This window comes from Pan troglodytes, chromosome 12 (assembly GCF_028858775.2).
Source record: "Pan troglodytes isolate AG18354 chromosome 12, NHGRI_mPanTro3-v2.0_pri, whole genome shotgun sequence".
In the NCBI taxonomy this organism is placed as follows: domain Eukaryota; kingdom Metazoa; phylum Chordata; class Mammalia; order Primates; family Hominidae; genus Pan; species Pan troglodytes.
The window spans coordinates 111,290,900-111,313,223 of record NC_072410.2 but is presented as its reverse complement, the minus strand read 5'-3'; the positions used below and the strand labels follow the sequence as shown (position 1 = coordinate 111,313,223).

At 50.2% G+C, this 22,324-nt stretch overlaps 1 protein-coding gene across 13 annotated transcripts in view; it reads left to right on the top strand.

The window, feature by feature from the left end:
* The window catches only part of GREB1 (growth regulating estrogen receptor binding 1), a 161,365-nt gene that overhangs the window by 81,217 nt on the left and 57,824 nt on the right, over positions 1-22,324 (top strand). For 12 of the 13 annotated variants that reach the window (XM_063789305.1, XM_054678260.2, XM_016947336.4 and 9 more), the window contains exons 4-8: positions 3,180-3,356; positions 13,057-13,239; positions 15,004-15,138; positions 17,443-17,571; positions 21,898-22,011. In XM_063789305.1, coding sequence (XP_063645375.1) covers positions 3,180-3,356; positions 13,057-13,239; positions 15,004-15,138; positions 17,443-17,571; positions 21,898-22,011 — 738 coding nt within the window. Of the gene's footprint in view, positions 1-3,179; positions 3,357-13,056; positions 13,240-15,003; positions 15,139-15,332; positions 17,045-17,442; positions 17,572-21,897; positions 22,012-22,324 lie in introns of those variants that run through there. The other variant, XM_016947342.4, reaches the window with a different exon arrangement.

Sequence of the window (22,324 nt, the reverse complement as noted above, 5' to 3'; positions counted from 1 at the left end):
ATCTCAGGGACCCTGTACAGTCAGTAATGGTACAGTTTCACTGTTGAGGAACAGAGGCCTGGAGATGCTGGGTGGGTGGCAGCTTAGTCCTGTGCTGAGAGCTTGTGCTGTGCACTCAGGCTTGGTGTACACCCCTGACTCTGCCACCCATGAGCCACACGACCTCTTTGCTAGTGAGTTCATCTGTCTGACACCATGTCAGTCAAGTGGGGAGGCCAGTTAGTGGCGAGAACATCAGCTTGGGCATCAGACACAACTGGAACGTGCAGGCCATGCTGCTTAGCAGATAGTTGAATAGCTGCGGGCCAATCACTGCATCTCTCTGAGCCTCTGCTTCCTTATTTGTAAAATGGTTTACATATGACACTATGGTACCCCTTATACAAATATTTCTGGAATGCCTACTATGTCCAGGCATTGTGCTCAGTCCTTAGTTATTTAAGATAACTAACTGGGTATTATTAAATTAAGCAGTAATTGAAGTAATTATTGAACTCTTTGCTCTGGAAATATGGAGATAAATGGGACGAGAGATCCCTGCTTGATGGGAGCTATACAGGGAAGTGGATACTTTGCACACAGTTGGGAGCAAGCAGGGGTGCATGCAGCAGAGGAGGGGCTCTAACACAGGTAGAGAGTTTTGGGAAGGCTTCCTGGAGGAGGTGGCCCTTTGGGTTTTGGAGGATTAGTACGAGTCAGCCAGGAGACTGTGGAGGAGTTGGAGGAAGCTGGGAAGTTCCAGACAGAGGGAACAGCATGTGCAAAGGCTTAGTAGGTGAAATTACAGCTCATTTGGAGGAACTTCTAGCAGATTATTTACGTAGGGGCCTGAGGTGTGGCAGAGCCAGGCTTGGAGGAGTGATGAGACGTGGTGTGAAGGCCCCATGTGTTCTGCCTTGGGGACCGGACTTGACCCTGAGCTTGATGACTGGGAGGGGAGGGACTCGGCCCTCGCTGGGCTGCTCTTCCAGGCAAGGGGAAGGCAATATGGTGGCTCTTAGTGAGGTAGGACTTCTAATGTCCAAGTATTTAAAAGGCCACTGAATTAAATGGTAAGAGGTGAACTCTTCATCCAGGCATGGTGGCACAAGTAGTCAAGTCCCAGCTACCGGGAGGCTGAGGCAGGAGGATTGCTTGAGCCCAGACTTTGAGGCCAGCCTGGGCAACATAGCAAGACCCTATCTCTTAAAAAAATAAATGTTAAGAGGTAAACTCTCCAATGGTCATTATATTTTCACATAATTTCCAAATAAATACAGTAAACACTGTGACTACTCATGGCCTACATCCCTCCAGCTCTTCAGAAGGCATGGACCACACTGGGCTGGGAGGGACCTAGGTCAGAGAGTTAGGGGACCCCCTGGGGATTGACCTTGACCTCAGGGAATTGACCTGCCTTTCCCAAGCCAATGCAAGGAACTGCCCTGTATTAGTCCATTTTCACACTGCTGATAAAGACATACCCAAGATTGGGCAATTTTCAAAAGAAACTGGTTTCCTAGACCCACAGTTCCACGTGGCTGGGGAGGCCTCACAATCATGGTGGAAGGTGAAAGGCACATCACATGGCAGCAGACAAGACAGGAGAGCTGGTGTGGGGAAACTCCCCTTTTTAAAACCATCAGATCTCATGAGACATACTCACTATCACGAGAATAGCGTGGGAAAGACCCACCCCCATGATTCAGTTACCTCCCACCGTATCCCTCCCACAATATGTGGGAATTGTGGGAATTACAGTTTAAGATGAGCTGTGGGTGGGGGCACAGCCAGACCATATCATGCCCCAGACCTGGGAGTCAGCTTGGCCTCCCTTCCTGGTCCACCTCTCTGTAGCTTGCAGCAAATCACTCAGCCTCTCTGAGCCTCAGTTTCCCTATCTTCAAAATGGGAACAGCCACACTTTGCTGCAGGTGATGAGATGAGAGCTTTGCAGAGCCTGCCTCACCGGTGCCTGGCGTGTGGTGGTGCTGGCCCCATGCCTGCCAGCGTCTCCTCCACAGGTGTTGCTTTCTCCTGCCCCCGCCCAGGGGCACATGGGAAACCACAGAGCAAATGCATGGTAAGTGGGGAAGCACTGCACTCAGGAGGAAAGTCTTCATGACGTCCTGTAGAGCTCTGCTGGGAAGGCCTTGGCTCGTCAGGGCTCCCAGAGAGGTCTCAGTCAGGAGCTAAAGCTACAGGAAGCACAGGAGATGGGGCTGGGTGTGCCCTTACCTGGGACAAGACCCTGGAAAAGGCTTATCCAAATTAGTCTCAGCTGGCTCTCTATTTTACCTTTCCCCCCAGATGTTTGTAGAAATGTATTATTTGAATAGGAAATGTATTTACAAGCTCTAACACGCAAAAGGTTCTGAAGGGCATGGAATGAGAATCCCTGTGCTCTCGGCCGGCTCAGTGCCTGTGTCCTGGCCACCAGTCCTCCCCATGACCCCCTAGAGGAAACTGACGCTATCAGATTCTCAGCCTTCGTTTTTCATGATGGCCTCTTTCTCATCCCCATAAAATGCAGCATGTAAAAAACATCAGAGGACCTTCAGTTTCTTGTGGATTTATCTTGTTTATGTTTCCGTTTGCCGTCATGTGTTTAAAGTTTCTTCCTGTTGAGCTTCATTTGCACATTAATGTGCATCACATGGTGGCACCGATACACAAATAACGTGTGATCTGTGTCGTGGATAACTATGATTATATATATATATACACACATATATATATGTGTGTATATATATATATATTTGAGATGGAGTCTCACTTTGTCACTTAGGCTGGAGTGCAGGGGCACAATCTCAGCTCACTGCAACCTCTGCCTTACGGGTTCAAATGATTCTCCTGCCCCAGTCTGACGAGTAGCTGGGATTGCAGGTGTGTGCCACTACGCCTGGCTAATTTTTGTATTTTTAGTAGATGGGGTTTCACTACATTGGCCAGGCTGGTCTTGAACTCCTGACCTCAAGTGATCCTCCCGACTTGGCTTCCCAAAGCGCTGGGATTACAGGCGTGAGCTACCATGCCCGGCCAACTAAGATTATAGTTTTATCTCTCAGGATTAATTTTGAGGTCACACCCAGAGGTAAGGGTTTCTCCTGAGCAGACCCAGAACGTTTCCTCCCTTTGCCCCTGTGACCCCGCTTCTGGGAAGCCCTGGGCAGCGTGTGAGCCCTGTCCACCCCTCCTAGGGTTCTGCCAGGCCGGGAAGGACCTGCGCCTTGTCTCCATTTCCAACGAGCCCATGGATGTCCCTGCGGGCTTTCTCCTCGTGGGGGCCAAGTCCCCCAGCCTGCCAGACCATCTCCTGGTGTGCGCCGTTGACAAGAGGTTCTTGCCAGATGACAATGGCCACAATGCTCTTCTTGGTAAGTACTGCTTTGTCATCCTCTGTGGCTCCTTCTGCATGGGGTAGAGCAGGGTCAAGGGAGGTCACGGCGGGGGGTGGTGGCAACAGAGGGACCATCTTTGGGACTCCAGGCGCAGCATGCAGCCCTGTTTCTGTTTTTTGGTAGACAAGTTCTTTGTGGAATGGAATGCAAATGAGATGCATTTACAGTATGACTGCATCCCTGCAGAAAGCTCACCATTTAGCATTCATTTTTCATACATTTATTCCTCAAACCTCCTTAAGTGCCTGCTTGTGTCAAGAATGGGTGACAAACCCTGTCCTAGGCAGTCTCAGAAACAGCCTACAGAGGCAGAGGAGAATGAGGCCGAGTGTGTTGCTGCTTCCAGAATGTTCTGTCCTGAAGGACTGCCAGGCACCCTGTATCTGTTTTCCCCTTTGGTTTATCACTCATCTCTCAATACATGGTCTGTTTGTTTGCTTGTTTGTTTGTTTATTTATTTTGAGACAGAGTCTCTCTCTGTCACCCAGGCTGGAGTGCAGTGGTTACTGTCTCAGCTCACTGCGACCCCCACCTCCTGGGTTCAAGTGATTCTCCTGCCTCAGCCACCCAAATAGCTGGTGTTACAGGTGTGCGCCACCACACCCGACTAAGTTTTGTATTTTTAGTAGAGATGGGGTTTCACCATGTTGGCCAGGCTGGTCTCGAACTCCTGGCCTCAAGTGATCTGCCCACCTTGGTCTCCCAAAGTCCTGGGATTACAAGCATGAGCCACCACGCCCAGCCAAGAGGTGGTCTTTATTACCCCAGTTTTATACGTGGGCTTGGATCTGTTAAGTTGCTCAAGGCCGCGTGAGTAAAGAGGACAGAGCCAGGATTCAAACCCAAGTCTTCCTGGCTCCAGATTCTACCCGGTACCATCCCACGTGGTGTTGACCATGTTGTGGTCAAGGTCAAGGTGGGGGAGCCACCGTTTTCCCTTCTAGCCACTGGCACCACTAGCCTTTGATCTTTCCAACAACCACTGGCCCACTAAGGCTCTGAGTGCAGAGCTGAGGCCAGGCCTTGCCAAGCCTGGCTGCCTTTGCTCATATGATGTAAGTGAGTTCTTACTGTGTGCCAGGCCATCACTCAGCAGGCTCCCCCATTGTGGAGTAAAATCTAGGGACACCCGAGGTGTGGACTGAGAGCCCGGGGATCTGGGTTCCTGCCCTGCATCTGCCCACAGGTCCCTGTGTATCCCCCTGGGCTTCTGCGTCCTCATCCATGAAGCGGGGAGGTGACTTCCACATGTGCCCTGGCCCTTTGGCAGTCTGTTCTCATCCCGTGACTGTGGGTCCGGCCCCTCCGTCTGGCCTGGCATCATCTTTGGAGGAAATCTGGGCAGGAGGCAGGATTGGTAATAATCCACTTCAAATGTAGCCTCAGGAACGGTCTTCATGCGGAAGCAAATTTGATTGTGAGAATTCATGGGAAAAACTTCTAAGTTGAAAACCCCCACAATTTCTTACATATTTTCCATGAGTATAGACCTCGAAGCCTCCAGTTTTGCGCTTGATACAGTTCCAAAAGCTGGGAGAATAAACTCACTCCACGGGTAGTTACTGAGCACACTGTATGTCTGAGAAGCTGTGCAAAGGATGAAGGATGGAGAGAGGGGAGAAGAAAACGCAATAGTTCCTGCCACAAAGGCGCTGGGGACACACACGTGTGTGAACTCTGACACGAGGCAGGTGAATGCTCACTCGAGGGACAGCACCACTAGACAGTGATGAAGGAGAGAAAACATTTTGGCCAACTCTTTTGAGGCAGGCTCATGGAGTCACTGTAACTAGTTCTCTAAAACAGAACCATTCCAGAAAACCCACTCTAGCAAAGAAGCTGATGGAATAATTCAATGACAGACTGAACGCTTACGACAGTTGCCCAGGATGAAAGTGAGTACGCGAGGCCATGCCTGGTGGCCGCCTTAGCGTTTGATCTGGCGGTGGCCGGGGATTCATCTGGATCCCACCACTTTGTGACTGTAAGGGAATTGCCAGGGTAGTAAATCAAGGAGGCTCTGCCTCTTGGCCCGCAGAGAGGAGGATCTTCCAGTTTCTTCACGACCAGCCCAGTAACAGAGCCAGCTCCTCGAGGAGAGGAAGTGTAGGAGCTTTGTTAATTGCTTGCCAAAGCCATCTGAAATGGGTGACAAGGCCTGGTTGGTAATAACCATTGCTTTCTTCTTTTAATAAAATAACTTTATGCTCTCAGCTTGCATACTTAACACTGTTTAGGTTTCCTGCAATTAAGTCTGATGGCTATACAGGACAAGGTGGTCCGCTCCAGCCCTGCAGCAGCAGGGCTCAGTGCTATTTAGTGATCTATAAAATACAGGCTGGGTAATACCTTGAGGGAAGCAGCAGTATTAGGAGACTTGTTTTCGTGACTTTTAATCAACTCAGGTATTTTATCTGAAAAAGCTGAAAGATTAAAATCTAGGTGTGTGTTTCAGTTTATTGCCCGGTAATTTATCTAAGTGGGTTGACAGCTCAGACATAAAAAAGGAAAACATATTTCGCTAGATTGTTTTTTCTTAGATGGGAGTAGACAAATCCTTTGTTCATTCAGCAGGCAAAGAATTCAGCATGCATTTACGGAATATATAACGTGAAATGAAAGCCTGGACCTTCAGTTACGTCTAGGGGCAGGGTGGGGGGATGCAGGCACACCAAGAATCAGCCTAGAAGTCCACAACAAATGACTCTGTCAATAAATCTTACAAAACATCCATGTGCGACATGGTCCAGCAGAGATGGTAAGGTGCTCTGGCAATCGGAGGAGCACACCGGCTCCCAGTGAGGATGGGAATGGGAGGATGTGGTATCTGAGTTGGGCCCTGAAAAATGAGTGGAATTCTGCCAATTGGAGAATAACAGCAACAGAAACCAAACACTAATAGCAGTCAGCACTTTTTGAGCATTTATCGTGTGCCAGAAACTGCACGAAATAAGTTAAAATAGCCAATGCAGTGGGTCTATTATTATCTAGAGTTATATACAGAAATGAAGGCACAGAGAGGCTAACTGACTTGCTCAGGGCCACCCTGCTGTTTGAAGCCCGAGGGTCTGGCCCTGGTGCCCAGGTCCTGGAGGATGAAGGGCATCTCAGCAGAGGGACCTCCCTGTACATGACAGCGTGGCACACTGGAGAGGTGGCGAGAGTGCTCTGTGGCTGGAGCGGAGGCTGGTGGAGAGCGTGGCGGGGTGGGGTGCCCAGCTGGGTTCTGCTTGGAAAAGGAGCTATTTTCAAACTACGGAAGTACAGAGTCTCATGGTATGAGGTGATCTAGCCTTCTTTAAAGGTTACCAACACGTGGCCAGCCTTGTTTCATTGATAATGTCCCCCTCTTCTCCCTTTCTGGGATTATTTTGAAACAAATCCCAGACATTGTATCATTTCATCTGTAAATATATCGGCAGGGCATTATCTCTAAAAGATAATGGGGCCAGGTGCGGTGGCTCATGCCTGTAATCCCAGTACTTTGGGAGGCTGGGGGGAGTGGATCACCTGAGGCCAGGAGTTTGAGACTAGCCTGGCCAACGTGGTGAAACCCCGTCTCTACTAAAAATACAAAAATTAGCTGGCCGTGGTGGCACATGCCTGTAATCCCAGCTACTCGGGAGGCTGAGACAGGAAAATCACTTGAACCTGGGAGGCGGAGGTTGCAGTGAGCTGAGATGAACCCATTCCACTCCAGTCTAGGCGACAAGAGTGAAACTCCATTAAAAAAAAAAAAAAAGATAACGGCTTTTCATTAGAAATCCAATACCATTATCATATCTAAAAGATTTAACAGGTATTTAATATTAGCAAATATTCAGGGTGTTCAAATTGTTATCTTATACTTTTTTTTTTTTTTAAAGCAATTGGTGCATTTGTATCAAGATCCAGACAAGGATGTTCTAAAGCATTTGGTTGCTGTATCTCTTCAATTTTTCTTTATATGTAGGTCCTTCCTCCCTAGTTTTACCCTTATAATTGATATTTTTAAGGATATTTAGCGTGTTAGATGTTAAATTTAGATGACTGTTTTAATTTGTGTTTTAGGAAGATCTCTTAGAAGTCAGATACACAATTGATTTTTAGGCAAAGGTAGAAACTGAGGCAGAAGAACTAGTTATGAACTTATTGCAGGATTCTAGAGGAGTATGATGGCCTGAGAATTATATGTTTCAAACCTCCCAACATCATACTATTTACCACCCCTGAGTGCTTCATCTTCCGCGGGAACACCTGGGACCCCTGCCCCACTTCCTGTCTCACCTGGAATCCTGGTACGGCTCCTTAGGCTTCCCCAACACAAGGAGGTCATTTCTACACTTGAGCTGGGATTTGGCCAAAATACCAAGGCAGGGGCTCTGGATATATATATATATAACGTTGTTTTCCTTTCCCATGGTCTTTTCCTTTCTCCATCCAGGTGGGGATTTAAAATAATGTTTCCCAGATTCTGTTTTTTCTTTTTTCAATTAATATGGCACACAATGAGCCAAAGATGATCTTATTTTTGTCCCAAGTAACTGTTTATTTTCAGGCACGGGGAGGGTGGTCATTAGTTGCTAGGTATAGTGTGTGCTCATCTGAGCTCATGAGCTTTCAAGGCTCATTATTTGGAAGGAACATAGAGTTGCTGTTCAGGCCCAATTTAAATCCCACTTGCCAGGATGTCTTCCTGGAATTGCCTTCCTAAATTACTCCTGCTGTTTCCTCATTCTTCTCTGCAGCACACTGTGCTGGAACAGCCAGTCCCATCTTGGCAGAGAAGTACTTCCTGCCTTGGGGCTGCAGGTTTGCCATCTATAAAGGGGATAAAGATGTACGCGGTACCTGACTGCGGTTTTGAGGATAACTCCGCTCTTTATATGATGATCTTTATAAACTCGAAAATGCTGCCCAAATTTGAGGAACTACTGTCGTTGCTACCGGTACTTCTGTCTCAATCATGGGATTATTTAATTGTGTCTGTTCCTTCTTCCTAACAGGGACCATTTCTTTTTTTAACCAAAAACAATACCCAATTAATGAACCATGCATTTTTTTTTCTTTTTGAGACGGAGTCTCGCTCTGTCTCCCAGGCTGGAGTGCAGTGGTGCGATCTCGGCTCACTGCAAGCTCCACCTCCTGGGTTCACGCCATTCTCCTGCCTCAGCCTCCTGAGTAGCTGGGACTACAGGCGCCCACCACCACACCCAGCTTATTTTTTTGTATTTTTAGTAGAGACAGGGTTTCACTGTGTTAGCCAGGATGGTCTGGATCTCCTGACCTCCTGCTCCGCCTGCCTCCGCCTCCCAAAGTGCTGGGATTACAGGCGTGAGCCACCACGCCCAGCCGAACCATGCATTTTTAATCTATGTCTTGCCCAGAGCGTGTGGTTTGTTTCCTATCAGATTTTCTTTCTAAACATATTTGTGCATAAAAGTATTTGTCAGATTTGCATTTTTTCATGGAGGGTTGATGACTAGGGCCAAGTGGCCCTCTGCGCAGGGACAGTGGCCTAGAGTAAGGCCCTTCTGAGCATCCACTCTCCTGGGAAGGCACTGGATGGAGGCATCAGGCCTGGGGGACAGGTCTGTGGCTCCCAGCTCTGGTGCAGTGGCTGTCAGCGAGATCTCCTTGGACTGTGGTTCTAGAAGAAAGGTCAGGTGCAGGTAGGCTTCTAGAGGCATCCCTGAGGTTTTGTGGGAGGACTCCTCTCTGCAGAGGGAGTGGCCCCAGCAGTAAACCTGGGCCATCTCCAGCCTGCTATGAGCCCAGTGCTCAGAGACCACTGGGTCTGAAGGAAGCCACCTACGGATGCTTCCAAGAAGAATCATGTCACTTTGGTCCTAGAAGGAGGCATAGGGCCGATTTAGTCATAGCCTTCCCTTTGATGGTTGGAACATGGAAACCCAGAGAAATGGAGCTGCTTCCTCCACATCTCACACTATTGTGGGGGGCTATATATTTGCTCCCCTAGGGCCACATGTGAGTGTCATGACCCCCACTGTGCTCTCTCCTTCCTAATACACTTAGTCCAGGGTAGAGGAAGGAGGGATGCTTGCAGAGTGCCCCTGACATGTTAGATATCTCGTAGGCACTTAACCCGCATAGTGCTCCTACAAGGTGGGTTTTTGGGAGGAGATGGGTTCAAATCCTAACTCCAGCACTTTCTACCCTGTAGCCGTGGCTTAGTCACCCTGTACCATGGATGGGTTTCTGTTTCTCCCTCTGCCTTGCTGCTTTCATCTGTAAACTGGGACACTGCTACCGATTGTTTTGTCGGGCTTCATGAGGTTTAAATGAGAACGTTTCTAATGTGCTTGGCACAGTGCCTGGCCCATGATAGGTGCACTATGAAGCCGCTGTTGTCAGCTTGTTGACAGATGGGGAAAGCAAAGCTCAGAGGTGTTAGTTACCTGCCTCACATCACCTAACTGTAGTTAGGATTTGAACCCAGGCCCCTCAGACATCCAGGCTTATGCACACTCCCTTGCAGGGGCTGGGGGAGTGGATGTAGTTGTCCTCTCAGCAGAAGGGGAGAGGCTTGCTCAGTGGCCAGCACACATAGCCGCCCAGGACGTGCTTGTTAAACAAATGCTACCTGCAGCTGCTGAACTAGACACGGGAAAATCACAGGGTGTGGCTGTGCGTGGTGACGAGTCGTGTTTAAGATGGACTGTTTTCCATGGTGAGGACACTGAAGGAAGAATTTCGATTCTGGATATCCACACCCGGCAGGAATTTGAGATTTCAGGCAGGATCCCATGCTTTCTAAGCCTATCATGTAAAGAAAACTTTCTAGACTTTCAAGTCCTAAGGTAGATTTCTGAAGAGAACGGCTCATTATTTTCCTCTTTCTCATGAACATTTTTGTTGCCTTTCCCATACCTTCTTGGAGGGTTGGCATTTCCGGTCTCTCCCAGGGCCGGTTGGGAAGCTGTCTGTGGTTTTCTTGGTTGGCCTCTGTGGCTATCTCTCCAAGACACCTCACAGAAGAGCAGCTGGGTCTCCTGACCAGAAAGTTTTTGCCAAAGCAGAAAAGCAGTTTGCTTGCTGAGTCCCTAAATGTTTCCTGTACCAGCAAGACCCAGGGTGTCCACCCTCATTTCTGAATCACAAAGGGCTCCCTGTGCTTCCCATCCCAGCGGAGGAGATGGAGACGGCCTCTGCAGCACAGCGACGGTCCCCAGCCCGTGTTTCTTATGGGACAGAGGCCTGTAACCTGCTTAGCTGTCTCTGGAGAGGTTTGACAGCCTGGCCTTGGCAAGTTGCTCTTAGTTTCTTGCAGTTCTGTTTCCTGTTCATCCATCTTTTTAACACCAGGCTTAGAAGCCCTTCCAGGGAGCTCTGAAGGTTTCTTTGGGCCTTGTTCTTAGGCAGCAGTTGAGCTGGGTTTATCTCAAGCGTCCCTAAGTTGGAGATGAAGGAATAAACAAAGACATGAGGTTATTCCTTCAAAGTGCTTACAGAAACCCTAACAGGCTGTGTTTACAGTTACCCTGTTTCCTCTCTTCTTTCTTCCCTCTTGATGTTAACCGGCTGCCTGCCACGTGTTGGGTATTAGTCAGTACCTGTACACTTGCACACACACAGCTCACACGTGCAGTCATGCTGCGAGCTTAGAGGAATAATGATGGGAAAAAGACACAAATTTCAATCACTGGGATGTTCAGAGGCCCCTGAGCTACAGGAAGAGTCTGGAGGAAAGTGCCAGCCAGCCTTTGGGTCACAGAAGGCTCTTGGGAGTAGGCATCGGAGCAGGATGTTGAGTGAGGGCTGGAGGTGTACAGGTGGGGCCCCCAGAGGAAAGGATGAGCCTGTGGGTGGAGGGCAGTGGGAGCGGGCTGGGTTGAAAGGCAGGGGAGTCCAGCTGGGAATTAGCATATCAGAGGAAGGACAGGAATAAAGCTGGAGATGAAGGCTAGGGGGCATTGGGGCAGCCTCGGATGCCAGGCCTGTGGGTGAGAACATCATCCTCAGGCTGGAGTTGAATGCCACACTTTCTGTACCTATGGATTTGAACAATTGGCCTCTCTGGTTCTCTGATTTCACAAAGAAGGACTTGCCCTCCAGGTTGACTGGCTCCTGTGTCACTTGTGGGTTGAGATGAATGACAAGAATGGCCCTGGTTCCCTGTGAGTGTTAGTTCCCTGCCTGTCCCATGGAAAGCGAGCACATGGAGAGGACAGTGTTTCATACCAGGACCTTACTGTTTGTGCTGGCACAGAGGGAATAGGACTGTGGAAGGTAAACTATCCTGTAACTGTCCTATGGCAAGGCCAAGAGATCTGTCCTTATTTCTAACGCCTTTTGAGAAAGACTAGATGTGCTCAAAGTAGATCAGGGAGTCCAGTAGGCCTCTGTAATGTAGATGTCTTATTTATCTGTGGAGATGTTTTTAACCTTCACTAACTGGAGTTATTCTGAACACTAGCCAGAGACCTTAGGGAAACTGTTTTAGAGCAGAGTTACACACAGAGCCGGGTGGCCCTCACGGCCTAAGGCACGATGACTTTTGTAGACTTATCAAATGGAGAATATGATACATGAGTCTTAGCTTCAGCATCTCCCCAGCCAAAGACCTTTGAACCCAAAGAAACCAGACATACCAGTGGGCGAAACAAGGCCGTCTTAAGATCGTTTAAATAAAGCAGTCAGCCCGGGCAGAAGCCCAGTCTTCACATTTCTCATCTTAACCAACACTCCCAATGCCTATGGTCTGAATAGGCTTTACAGTGTATGAAGGTCTTTTCAAGCACATTCTCTGGATTTTAATAGCTTCCAGGAGGTGGTTTGGTTGTTGCCACTGTGTAGGAAGCCTGCTTAGAGTCTCACAGCTGATGGAAGCCTCCATCACCTCCCAGAAAGTCAGTTGTAGGCCTGGTGCAGAGGCCAGCAGCAGCAAGAAAGTCACATTCTAGCAGAGTGTCTCCATCCACTGGCTGCTAAGCCACGGAATTCACTCACCAGCATGCTGGCCAGATATTGTGGAGCGCTCCTGATTTCTTTTCAGAAACTCACGGGATCAACGTGATAGCAGGATGGAATTTTGGATTCTTAGGAGGTCTCCCAGTGTAGCCCATCTCACTAGTCACATTGCTTTGAGAGTCTGTAACTAACCAACCCCCACGGAAATAAGAGCCTGTCGCATCATTTCAGGTGCCTGATCCGTGTAGACAGTGGAATGGGATGGCTCTTGTCTTGCAAAGTTTGCTCTCTACATAGGTGTTTAAGTGGGCCCTCAAGCACGTTAAATCTTCCAAGTTTGCCCGGGCCCATCTCTATCACTAAGTCTTCTTGGTCCTCTTTTATTCGAGTTGAGGCCGTCTTCACCTCTGGGCTAGTCTAAGAGGGTGGGGTGCTTGCCTTGTGGCGTTCTCTGGCTGGTGGTGCAGGAAGTGAACCTTCAGAGTTTGGATGAACTCTGTCTTATTTGAAAAGGACCAGCCTGGCCAACATGGTGAAACCCCGTCTCTACTAAAAAATACAAAACAATCAGCTAGGCATGGTGGCAGATGCCTGTAATCCCAGCTATTCAGGAGGCTGAGGCAGCAGAACCACTTGAACCTGGGAGGTAGAGGTTGCAGCGAGCCGAGATTGCACCACTGCATTCCAGCCTAGATGACAAGAACAAGACTTCATCTCAAAAAAAAAAAAAAAAAGAAAGATGTTTATGGTTTACTTCCTTCTCCAGGTTTCTCTGGGAATTGTGTTGGCTGTGGAAAGAAAGGCTTCTGTTACTTCACAGAATTCTCCAATCATATAAATCTGAAACTGACCACTCAACCCAAGAAGCAGAAACACTTGAAGTATTACCTGGTCCGTAATGCACAAGGGACTCTAACCAAAGGACCTTTAATCTGTTGGAAAGGCTCAGGTGAGCAGGTTGGCTGTGGAGGAGGTGTGGGAGTGCTGGGCCCCCAAGTGGGCCGTGGTGCCTGTCGGTGCGATGCTGGGGAGAGGCCCCTGTATAGCAGCACACATCACGGGCAAAAGGCCAGGCCTATGAAATGGAAAATGCTCCTTTGCGTTACAGACGTTAAGCTGGTTGACAGTGACAGTCTAATTGAATGGGATGTTTAAAAGTCGACAGAGGGCCAGTTGTGGTGGCTCACGCCTGTAATCCCAGAACTTTGGGAGGCTGAGGTGAGGGGATCACTTGAGGTCAGGAGTTAAAGACCAGCCTGGCCAACACAGTGACACCCTTCTCTACTGAAAATACAAAAGTTAGCCGGCCATGGTGGTGCCCGCCTGTAATCCCAGCTACTCAGGAGGCTGAGGCAGGAGAATCACTTGAACCTGGGAGGTGGAGGTTGCAGTGAGCTGAGATGGTGCCACTGCACTCCAGCCTGGGCAGCAGAGCACGACTCCATCTCAAAACAAACAGACAAACGAACAAAAAAAAAAAAAAAACGTTGACAGAGGGCCAGACTGTGCATTACCTCCTATGGCAAGTATTTGGGGCAGTGGTTCTCATCTCCCCAAATTGAGTGGTTCATCCAAGTGGTCCTCAACCATGGGTGACTTTTGTCCCCTAGGGAACGTGTGGCCATAACTCAAGACAAGTTTGATTGTCATGACTGGATGGTGCCACCAGCATCTGGGGTAGGGACCAGGGTATGGCCGAATATTCTGCAGTGCACAGGGCGGCCCCCAGCACAAAGAAGCCCCCTGCAAATGTCACTGGTGCCAAGGCTGAGAACCTGACTTAAGACAGCTTGGCTTGAACAATGCCCCACCCAAGCCCCTGAACCCTGAACTATGGCCAGAAAGACCAGCTTCACGTTGCTGGTCTCTGAAGAAGTGATTGGGACGCAGCTTTCAGAAATGTTGGGAGCAGGCTGCCCTCCCACCCTTCTTTGTCTCAGCTTTGCCCTTCATGGCCACAGTCAGCAACGCAGGGTGAGGAGGAGGCTGGATCCTCAGCGGCCTGCCATGGGTGGAGGGCAAGTCTGGGGTGTGAGGTGTCCCTCCCTTGTCTGTGTTTGTTCCCATCTTGTCTTCCGGATGCTCCCGGGCAGGTCCTGGGAGTAGAAGGAAGAGGCCTTAGGCTGGGTGGCTCTGGGCACGCCCCCCTCACACCCCACTCTTCCTTCCTCTCTTGCTTTTCTTGTTTTGTTCAGTAAATGCCTCCTGAGCCCCTATTACTTGCCAGTCATTTCTCAGGCCCAGAGGATGCAGTGGTTCTGCCCCGTGTGGGACCAGTTCACCGTCTTTGATCACCTGCTGGGTCCAAGCACCTCAGAGGTTCCCCACCTCACTGGCCGCTGGGGATGGCCTTTCCCAGAGGAGGAAATAAGGGTGGAAGATGGTATTGTTTCTTTATCTTCAAGTAACACTCTCGTCTATGGCTACGGGTAGCTGTAGGGTGACTTATTTGTGTAATTTTTCCCTTTCTTCTAAATACTCACCATTGCTCCCACTCTTGACAACCAGAGCTGCCCCTTGGCACGTAGCCACAAGTAGAGAGTCGCACCCCTGCCCTGGCTTCACGCTGAAACAAAGACCAGGATGTGGTGGCAGCTTTTGTGGCTGTCTCCATAGCTCACTGTCCTGTAGGACACGTTCCACTCCAGGAACTCATTTCGTAGTTGTTGGAGAAGAGCGAGTTGGTTTTCACGTGTGCACCTTGCCCCCTTAGAGTTTAGAAGCCGGCAGATCCCCGCCAGTACTTGTTCCAGTTCCCTCTTCCCAGCCCTGGAGAGCACGGCTGCCTTCCCCAGCGAGCCCGTTCCTGGGACGAACCCCAGCATCCTGATGGGAGCTCAGCAGGCAGGTGAGGTGGTGGAGACACGCCAGAGCTGCTAAATCCACAGAGCTGGCACTGTCTCCGACGTGTCCGGTTGACTATGCAGTCAAGCATTCTTCAAAATAAATCAGGGGGCTGTTATCAAAACCTTTACTTTCATCTTGAATTTGTAATACTTTTCAACAAAGAATGCTAGGTTTTTCATTGGAAGTTTCTTTCTTCCTGTTTGATATGAAGTGGGATCCCCTGGTGGGGACATATGCAGGGTCCCTCTGCAGCACCCCCCACCCCAACCCCCACACAGCATAGAGCGCTCTATGTAAAGATGCTGAGTCAGGGTTTGAATGATTTGCTCTGTATGTAAAGGTGCTGAGTCAGGGTTTGAATGAATTGCTAGAAGGGGTGGAAAAGACCAGATTGCTGCCATTCACCCCGTGCTCAGCACTCCCCAGCTCCATGAATGCCTTGAAGTCCAACAACCACGCTGTGAGTAGGCGTCAGTTTCCACATTTTACTGATTGGGAAGGTGAGGCTCATTGAGGCTGGGTGCTTGCCTAGGACCTCGTGGGCAGGAGGAGGTGGAGGCAAGAGGTGACATTAGATGTGAACCCTGACGTACATGCTTGGCACTTCACCATGTTGCACAGACTTCCTAAGCATGGCGATTGTTATCACGGTGGACACCAGCCTTCCCGAGGACGCAGGAAGGTCGCTGGTTATTTTCATGCCTCCTGCCCAGAGGGTCTGTAGAGGCACATTGGCCCTGGGAGGGAGCCAGTGCCCTTGTACCCACCTGGCCCATCCATCGCCTGGGCAGGGGACTGGGATGTACTCTCCTCCAGAGGCTCAGAGCTCCTCGCTGCTTCCCCATGCCCAGGCCCCCAGTGCCTCTGCCATCATGGCCTGGAGAGCCTGCTGTTTTTGCTGTCGGGGTGCCTGGGTATAAGCTCCAGTGCTGCTACCTTTTAGCTGAGTGATTTGGGGCAACTCAAAGCCTCTGAAGCTCCATTTCCTCATCTGTAAAGTTGGGCAAATCTCTTCTGTCTAATTTGTAGGGCAATTGTAAGAATTAAATAAGGTGATAGTATGAGCAAGTACTCCAAGCGTGTTACACACCAGGCACTGTTCCAGGCACTTTCTTCTGCTAACTCATGTCATTCTCACAGTGGCTCTGAGTTGCTACAGTGACCACCCCCATTTTCTAGATGAGAACACTGAGGCATAGGGAGGTTAAGTAAGTGTCCAGGGTTACACAGCTGGGAGGTGGCGGAACTGGCTCAAACACATGTCATCTGGCTTCAGAGCCAGCCTCTTAAACCCACAGGAAACATTCAGTGCTACTCCTGACCCGAGCTCTTTCCAGACCATTCTGGCTGACATGGGCAACTTAAGCAGTTCCGTCAGCCCCAGGAGACCAGAAGCCATGATTGTCCCCAGAATTACCCTTAGACCTGGGGAGCCCTGGGCCCTATGAACAGCCTGCGCCCAGGTAGCTGCAAACCCGACTGCTCTCCTGGACTCCAGATGTATTAGTCCATTTTCATACTGCTATGAAGACATTCCCAAGACTGAGTAATTTATAAAGAAAGTGGTTTAATGGACTCACAGTTCTACATGGCTGTGGAGGCCTCACAATCATGGCGAAAGGCAAAGGAGAAGCAAAGGCACGTCTGACACGATGGCAGGCAAGAGAGCATGTGCAGGGGAACTGCCCTTTATAAAACCATCAGGTCTCGTGAGACTTCTTCACTATCACGAGAACAGTATGGGGGAAACCACCCCCATGATTCAATTACCTCCCGCCAGGTCCCTCCCACGACACAGGGGGATTATGGGAGCTGCAATTCAAAGTGGAATTTGGGCGGGGACACAGCCAAACCATATCAACCAGAGGTCTTGAGAGAGAAGGTAGAAGGAAGCAGAACAGTTTCAGGTGTGGTCCTGGAATTCAGGAAGTCCCCCGGTCCTTCTTTAACTCAGGCTGTGTGTCCAATGGGGTGTGAGCAGGAGGGTGCATGTTCCTGGGAGTGCATGTATATAGGCATGTGTTTGTGCATGTGTGTGTGTGTACATGTTTGTGCATGTGTATCCTTGTGTGTAGGCAGAAGTGTGTATGTGTTTACACGTGCATGGGGGTGTGTGTGTGTATGCATGTGTCTGCATGTATCTTCTCAGTGTAGCAGAATCACTGTTGGGCATTCTGACCTCCTGATGAGACTTGCTGGGGAAAAGCTAGTTTGTGAAACTGCAAGGAAAATGATTTCCTCCTTGCCTGGCTCCCAGGGCATTCTTGTGAACTGACCCTCCTCTTTGCCTTCTGTCTGTTTTCAGGACCAGCTTCTGATCACCCCTCACTAAACGCAGCAGTGGGTCCGGCTGTTTTCAACGGCAAAGATTCCCCGAAGTGCCAACAACTGGCAAAGAATAACCTGTTGGCCCTGCCGCGACCATCGGCTTTAGGTAGCTCTGCCTGTCCTGGCCGTCCTGGGGATCCTGCTCTTCTTTGGGCCAAGGCCAGAGGGGGCATGGGAGCTGCTGGGCTGGGGCCGCTGAGCCTCCTGGAGTCTGGTGTGGCTTCCATGAGAGTCAGGCCAGGACCACAGGTGCCTCCTGAGTCCGTGGGTCTGGGCCCAGGCCCTGGTGCTCTATGAGTGACACTTGGGAGTTACCGTATGTGCCAAGGAGCAGTGAGACACCTGTGGTAATGGCGAGTGACCTGTCCTATGGGCTGCACAGCTGGAGGATGGTAGAATTTTGGAGCAATAGTGGGCAATGTGTTGTTGGGGAAGAACATGGGCTTCTGAATCAGAAAAATATGAATTCAAAACCTACCGCTGTCTCTTGTTAGTCAGGGGACCTTGGCCAAGTCTCAATAAATGTTTCTTCATCTGGAGATGAGAATTCTGCTCCAAGGGTTGTTAAGAGGGATGAGGTGCTGTATGAAAAGTCAGAGCACATCTGGCAGCTCACTAATTGGTACCAGCTGTTCTCATCCAAATCAGCCTCATTGCTGAGGCTCGTCTGCTCAAGGAAGGCTTCCTGGAGGAGGTGATAACTGAGCTGCAACTTAGAAGCTGGGGAAGCATCATATAGAGATGGAAAGGGACAAAGGGAGCAAAGAGGGATGAGGAGGTGAGGATATGGATGAGAGGGGTGAGTGAAGGGGCTTAGCAGACCTCCTGCCAGAGGAGGGTTTGAGGGAGCTGTGAACGGGCGGAGCAACCTGGGGACCTGCTTGTGGACTCCCAGTCCAGTGCTCTCCCCATCATGCTCATCTGGAGCCACATCATAAGCCATTCTCGTCTTTCTTTCCTCCATCATGCACTCAGCTAAATTGGATTTGAAGATCTAAGACATCAAACTGGGGGAGCCCTTAGAAAGCATCTAGGCCAGTGCTGTTTTACAGAGGAGGAGACAGAGGTCCAGAGAGGCAAGGCAGGTCTCCATGCTCCCACTCCACTGTGCTGGTGGAGGACCTCCCTGGTGAAAGTCTTGTGAATTGTCTAAGTCTTCACTGAAGGGGCGAAGGTAGTTTCTGAACAGAATCCGAGGCCTCCCAACCAGCACCTCCATCCTGGAGTCCGAAACCCACAGCAGCCAAGTCCCAGGCAGTAGCTGAGTCCCGTCCTCCGCAGCAGCCTAGCCCCAGGCAGCCTCCTGCTTTCATCCAGGGACTGCTGCTTCTCTGCCGAGTGCTGCATTTGGGGGCAACCCTGTGGCTGCAGAGCTGGACCTCTGGGGATGAGGATGCTGGGGATGCCACGCTGCTGCGGCCTCCCTTCTGGGCTGTCTGTGGACCCCCAGCCTCCACCCTGAACAGCAGGGAGATGAGGGCCTCCTTCAGCCCGGGAACCTGGGAAGGTGGCCTTGGGAAGCCTTCTGTGTGGGACTGACTGTATTTTCCTTGCCATGCTCCGTGGAGGGGTGTGGGAGATGGAGCTCCTCCAAATTGCCTAGGGGAACACGAGCCGTTCCAGAATCTGGCTCCAGCCCACCTGCCGAACCTCATTCCCTGCTATTTTGGCTGCCCTGGGCAGTTGAGCTCCCCCACCCCCATGGCCCCATCCTCCTGTCTCCATGCTCTGTGCCTGCGTCCCGGCTCTGGGCTGCTCTCTCCACCCGCCTATTAAATCGCCTTTCTGAGGTTAGTTCAGGGGGCACCTGCTCTGTGCAGGAGGGCCCCCTGTGAGCTCACGGGGCTCCCAGCCGTCCCAGGCTCAGTCCCGCAGCCACATGTGGCCATCGGGGCCTCGGCGCTGTGCAGTTCCCGAGGGCAGCGCCTTGGTCATGTGCATCTTGGAGCCGCTGGTACCAGCTGCTGGGGAGCTCCGCCAGAGGGCATGACGCTGGCTGGGTTGAGTTGCGTTGAGCACAGCTGAAGTGTCGGAGTTCCTGGGCCTTCTCCTCTGCTCTGGGGAGAGAGCTCAAAATCAATTTTAAAGAAACTGCGTCTAATAACCACATGGAGTTTACTGAAGCCTAGAGTCCTGTCACTCACTGGTTCGCAATGGAGAAGTGCTGCCCCCTGGGGGCGGGGGTAGGAAATGTTCTGGTAAAGGATGGATTTATTGTCCCAGGCCCGGGGTCTTACTGGCATTTGGTGCTGGGACAGAGCGGGCAGGATGCAGAATGTCCCGCACCAAACAGGCTACATAATGAGTCATCTCCAAAAAATGCCAAATAGTACCTCCCCAAGAGACATTTTGAGAAATAGTTGATCCACATTGGTACCATGGGAGCAGCTCCTGGTGACATCATTTGGGAAGAGCTCACGGGCTTAGGGTCTATTTAGAACTATTTATAGGGTTATCTTCCCAAAGTGAGAAAACATCTGCGTCTCTTCAATCCTTACTGAGATCCAATTCCAAGCCCTGTCCCCTTTGGTCGTTCAGTAGAGCTTTTAGAGGAGCTGGCTGCTTAGCCTCTGTGGGGGGTCTCCCATCGCAATTGGGGACAGATGTTTGCAGAGTCTAAGGCCTCATCCCTGCAAACAGGAAGGAGGAAAGCAGCAGCTGCGTCAGTGGTTGTTGGGAGGGCCAAAGGAGCCCACGGGTTTGAAAGCTCTTTGTAAACAAAGTGCTTTATGCTTTTAACTTTTTGTTTACTTTCAGTCAGTCAAATGAAGTGATAATTTTTTTTGTTTACTCTTGAGAGACTCTGAAGCAATGATTCTCACCCTGCAGCGTGCTTAAACATTACCAGGCTGGTCGGGTGCATTGGCTCACACCTATAATCTCGGCACTTTGGGAGGCTGAGCAGACGGATCACCTGAGGTCAGGAGTTCGAGACCAGCCCGACCAACACGGTGAAACCCTGTCTCTACTAAAAATACAACAATTGGCCGGGTGTGGTGGTGCGCGCTTGTAATCCCAGCTACTCGGGAGACTGAGGCAGGAGAATCGCTTGAACTCAGGAGGCAGAGGTTGCAGTGAGCTGAGGCCGCGCCACTGCACTCCAGCCTGGGCGACAAGAGCGAGACTCTGTCTCGAAAAAAAAAAATCACCAGGCTGGCTTACAAAGGATGGTGTTTTTTTACTGTCGTTTCCAGAGATGTGATTCTGGAGGTCAAGGCAGGGCCCAGGGACACACAGGTTTAATAGGCCCATGCGGGTTCTGTGCAGTGCCTCGGGTCACACCTGGAGAACCGTTGCTCTGATTGGTGTTTCTCCACCTGGGCTGTGCGTTAGAATCAAAAAGAAGCGTTGAGATATTGGGATGCCTGGGTCCTGCTCCCATGCTGGGCTTCTGGTTTACCTGGGATGCGATTGCATCCAGACAGAGTTTTAAAAGTTTCCCGGTTGAGTTTAATGTACAGTTGAAGTTGAGACATGAATCTCTGCATGTAGGGGAAATTTTGTGTCTGGTTAGTCAAGAAACTATGGAAACCAATTCTTGATATTTTGAACCATTCACGAAGATAGTTTGAGTCATGAGCATGCTGTTGTCTAGAGTGGGTGGGGATGACTCATTGGAGTGGGTGCGCTGCTCTGTACTTGATTTTTTTGAGTCTGAAATTAGCTTTCCAGGCTGGGGCAGGGAGGGGAGCACAGGTGGATCAGTACTGCCCCCAAGCGGTGGAGCTGTGGTGGTGGATCAAATACTGCTGCCGCCTGTCTGCACAAACGTATTTCTCTCTTCCAGCCCTTCAGAAGTGTATTGGAATATGTCGATAACAATAATGATGGTGGTGAAGATGATGATGATGATGTGGGTAATTCTGGCTACCTTATTGGGTCCAAGCTCCCCACAGTTCGTTGCACAAAGCACTCTACATACATTCTTTTTAGTCCTGATCAAACCACCTTTCAGAGTAGGATTTAGTGTCCTATTTTAAAGATGAAGGAGCTCGGGCTCAGAGAGAGATCGTTTAGACACACACACAACTTTGGAATGAAACATTTACAGCCGGGCGCGGTGGCGCGTGCCTGTAGTCCCAGCTACTTGGGAGGCTGAGGCTGGAGGATCGCTTGAGTCCAGGAGTTCTGGGCTGTAGTGCGCTATGCCGATCGGGTGTCCGCACTAAGTTTGGCATCAATATGGTGACCTCCCTGGAGCGGAGGACCACCAGGTTGCCTAAGGAGGGGTGAACCGGTCCAGGTCGGAATGAAACATTTACAAAAATTGACATTTCCTTATGCCTAGATATTTCACTAGGTCCTTAAAACCCACGTGAATCTGTGATTAGAAAAACAAAACAAAACAAAACAGATCATTGTTCTCCAAGGGTAAATTTTATTGGAGGCCTGTCCTGGTGATAGCCTAATCCACACTCTGAATATTGTCTAGGTATCTTGTCAAACTCCGGGCCCCCCAAAAAACGCCACAAAGGGTGGTCTCCAGAATCTCCATCAGCTCCAGATGGTGGCTGCCCCCAAGGTGGTGGAAACAGAGCTAAGTATGGTAAGTGATGGCAGCCTTGCCCAGAATTCCAGACTTGGGTACTGGTGGTAGTGCTGCTGCCAGTTGTGTGTATGTGTGCATGTGTGCGTGCGCACGAGTGTGAATGTGCGTGTGTACTGATGAGGGAGTTCTAAGGAGGCCGAGTTTGGTGTAACAAAAGACCTCTTTCTCACATGTTAAAATTGCTTTGCAAGGTCTAGGATCCGTGTTTGATAGTGAGTTCTCTGATCCTTGAGAAATTTTAAAAGGGGCTATTTATGACTTGGCAGGGATATCGAAGAGGAGACTGAACTACTGGGGGAAGGATGGGCGG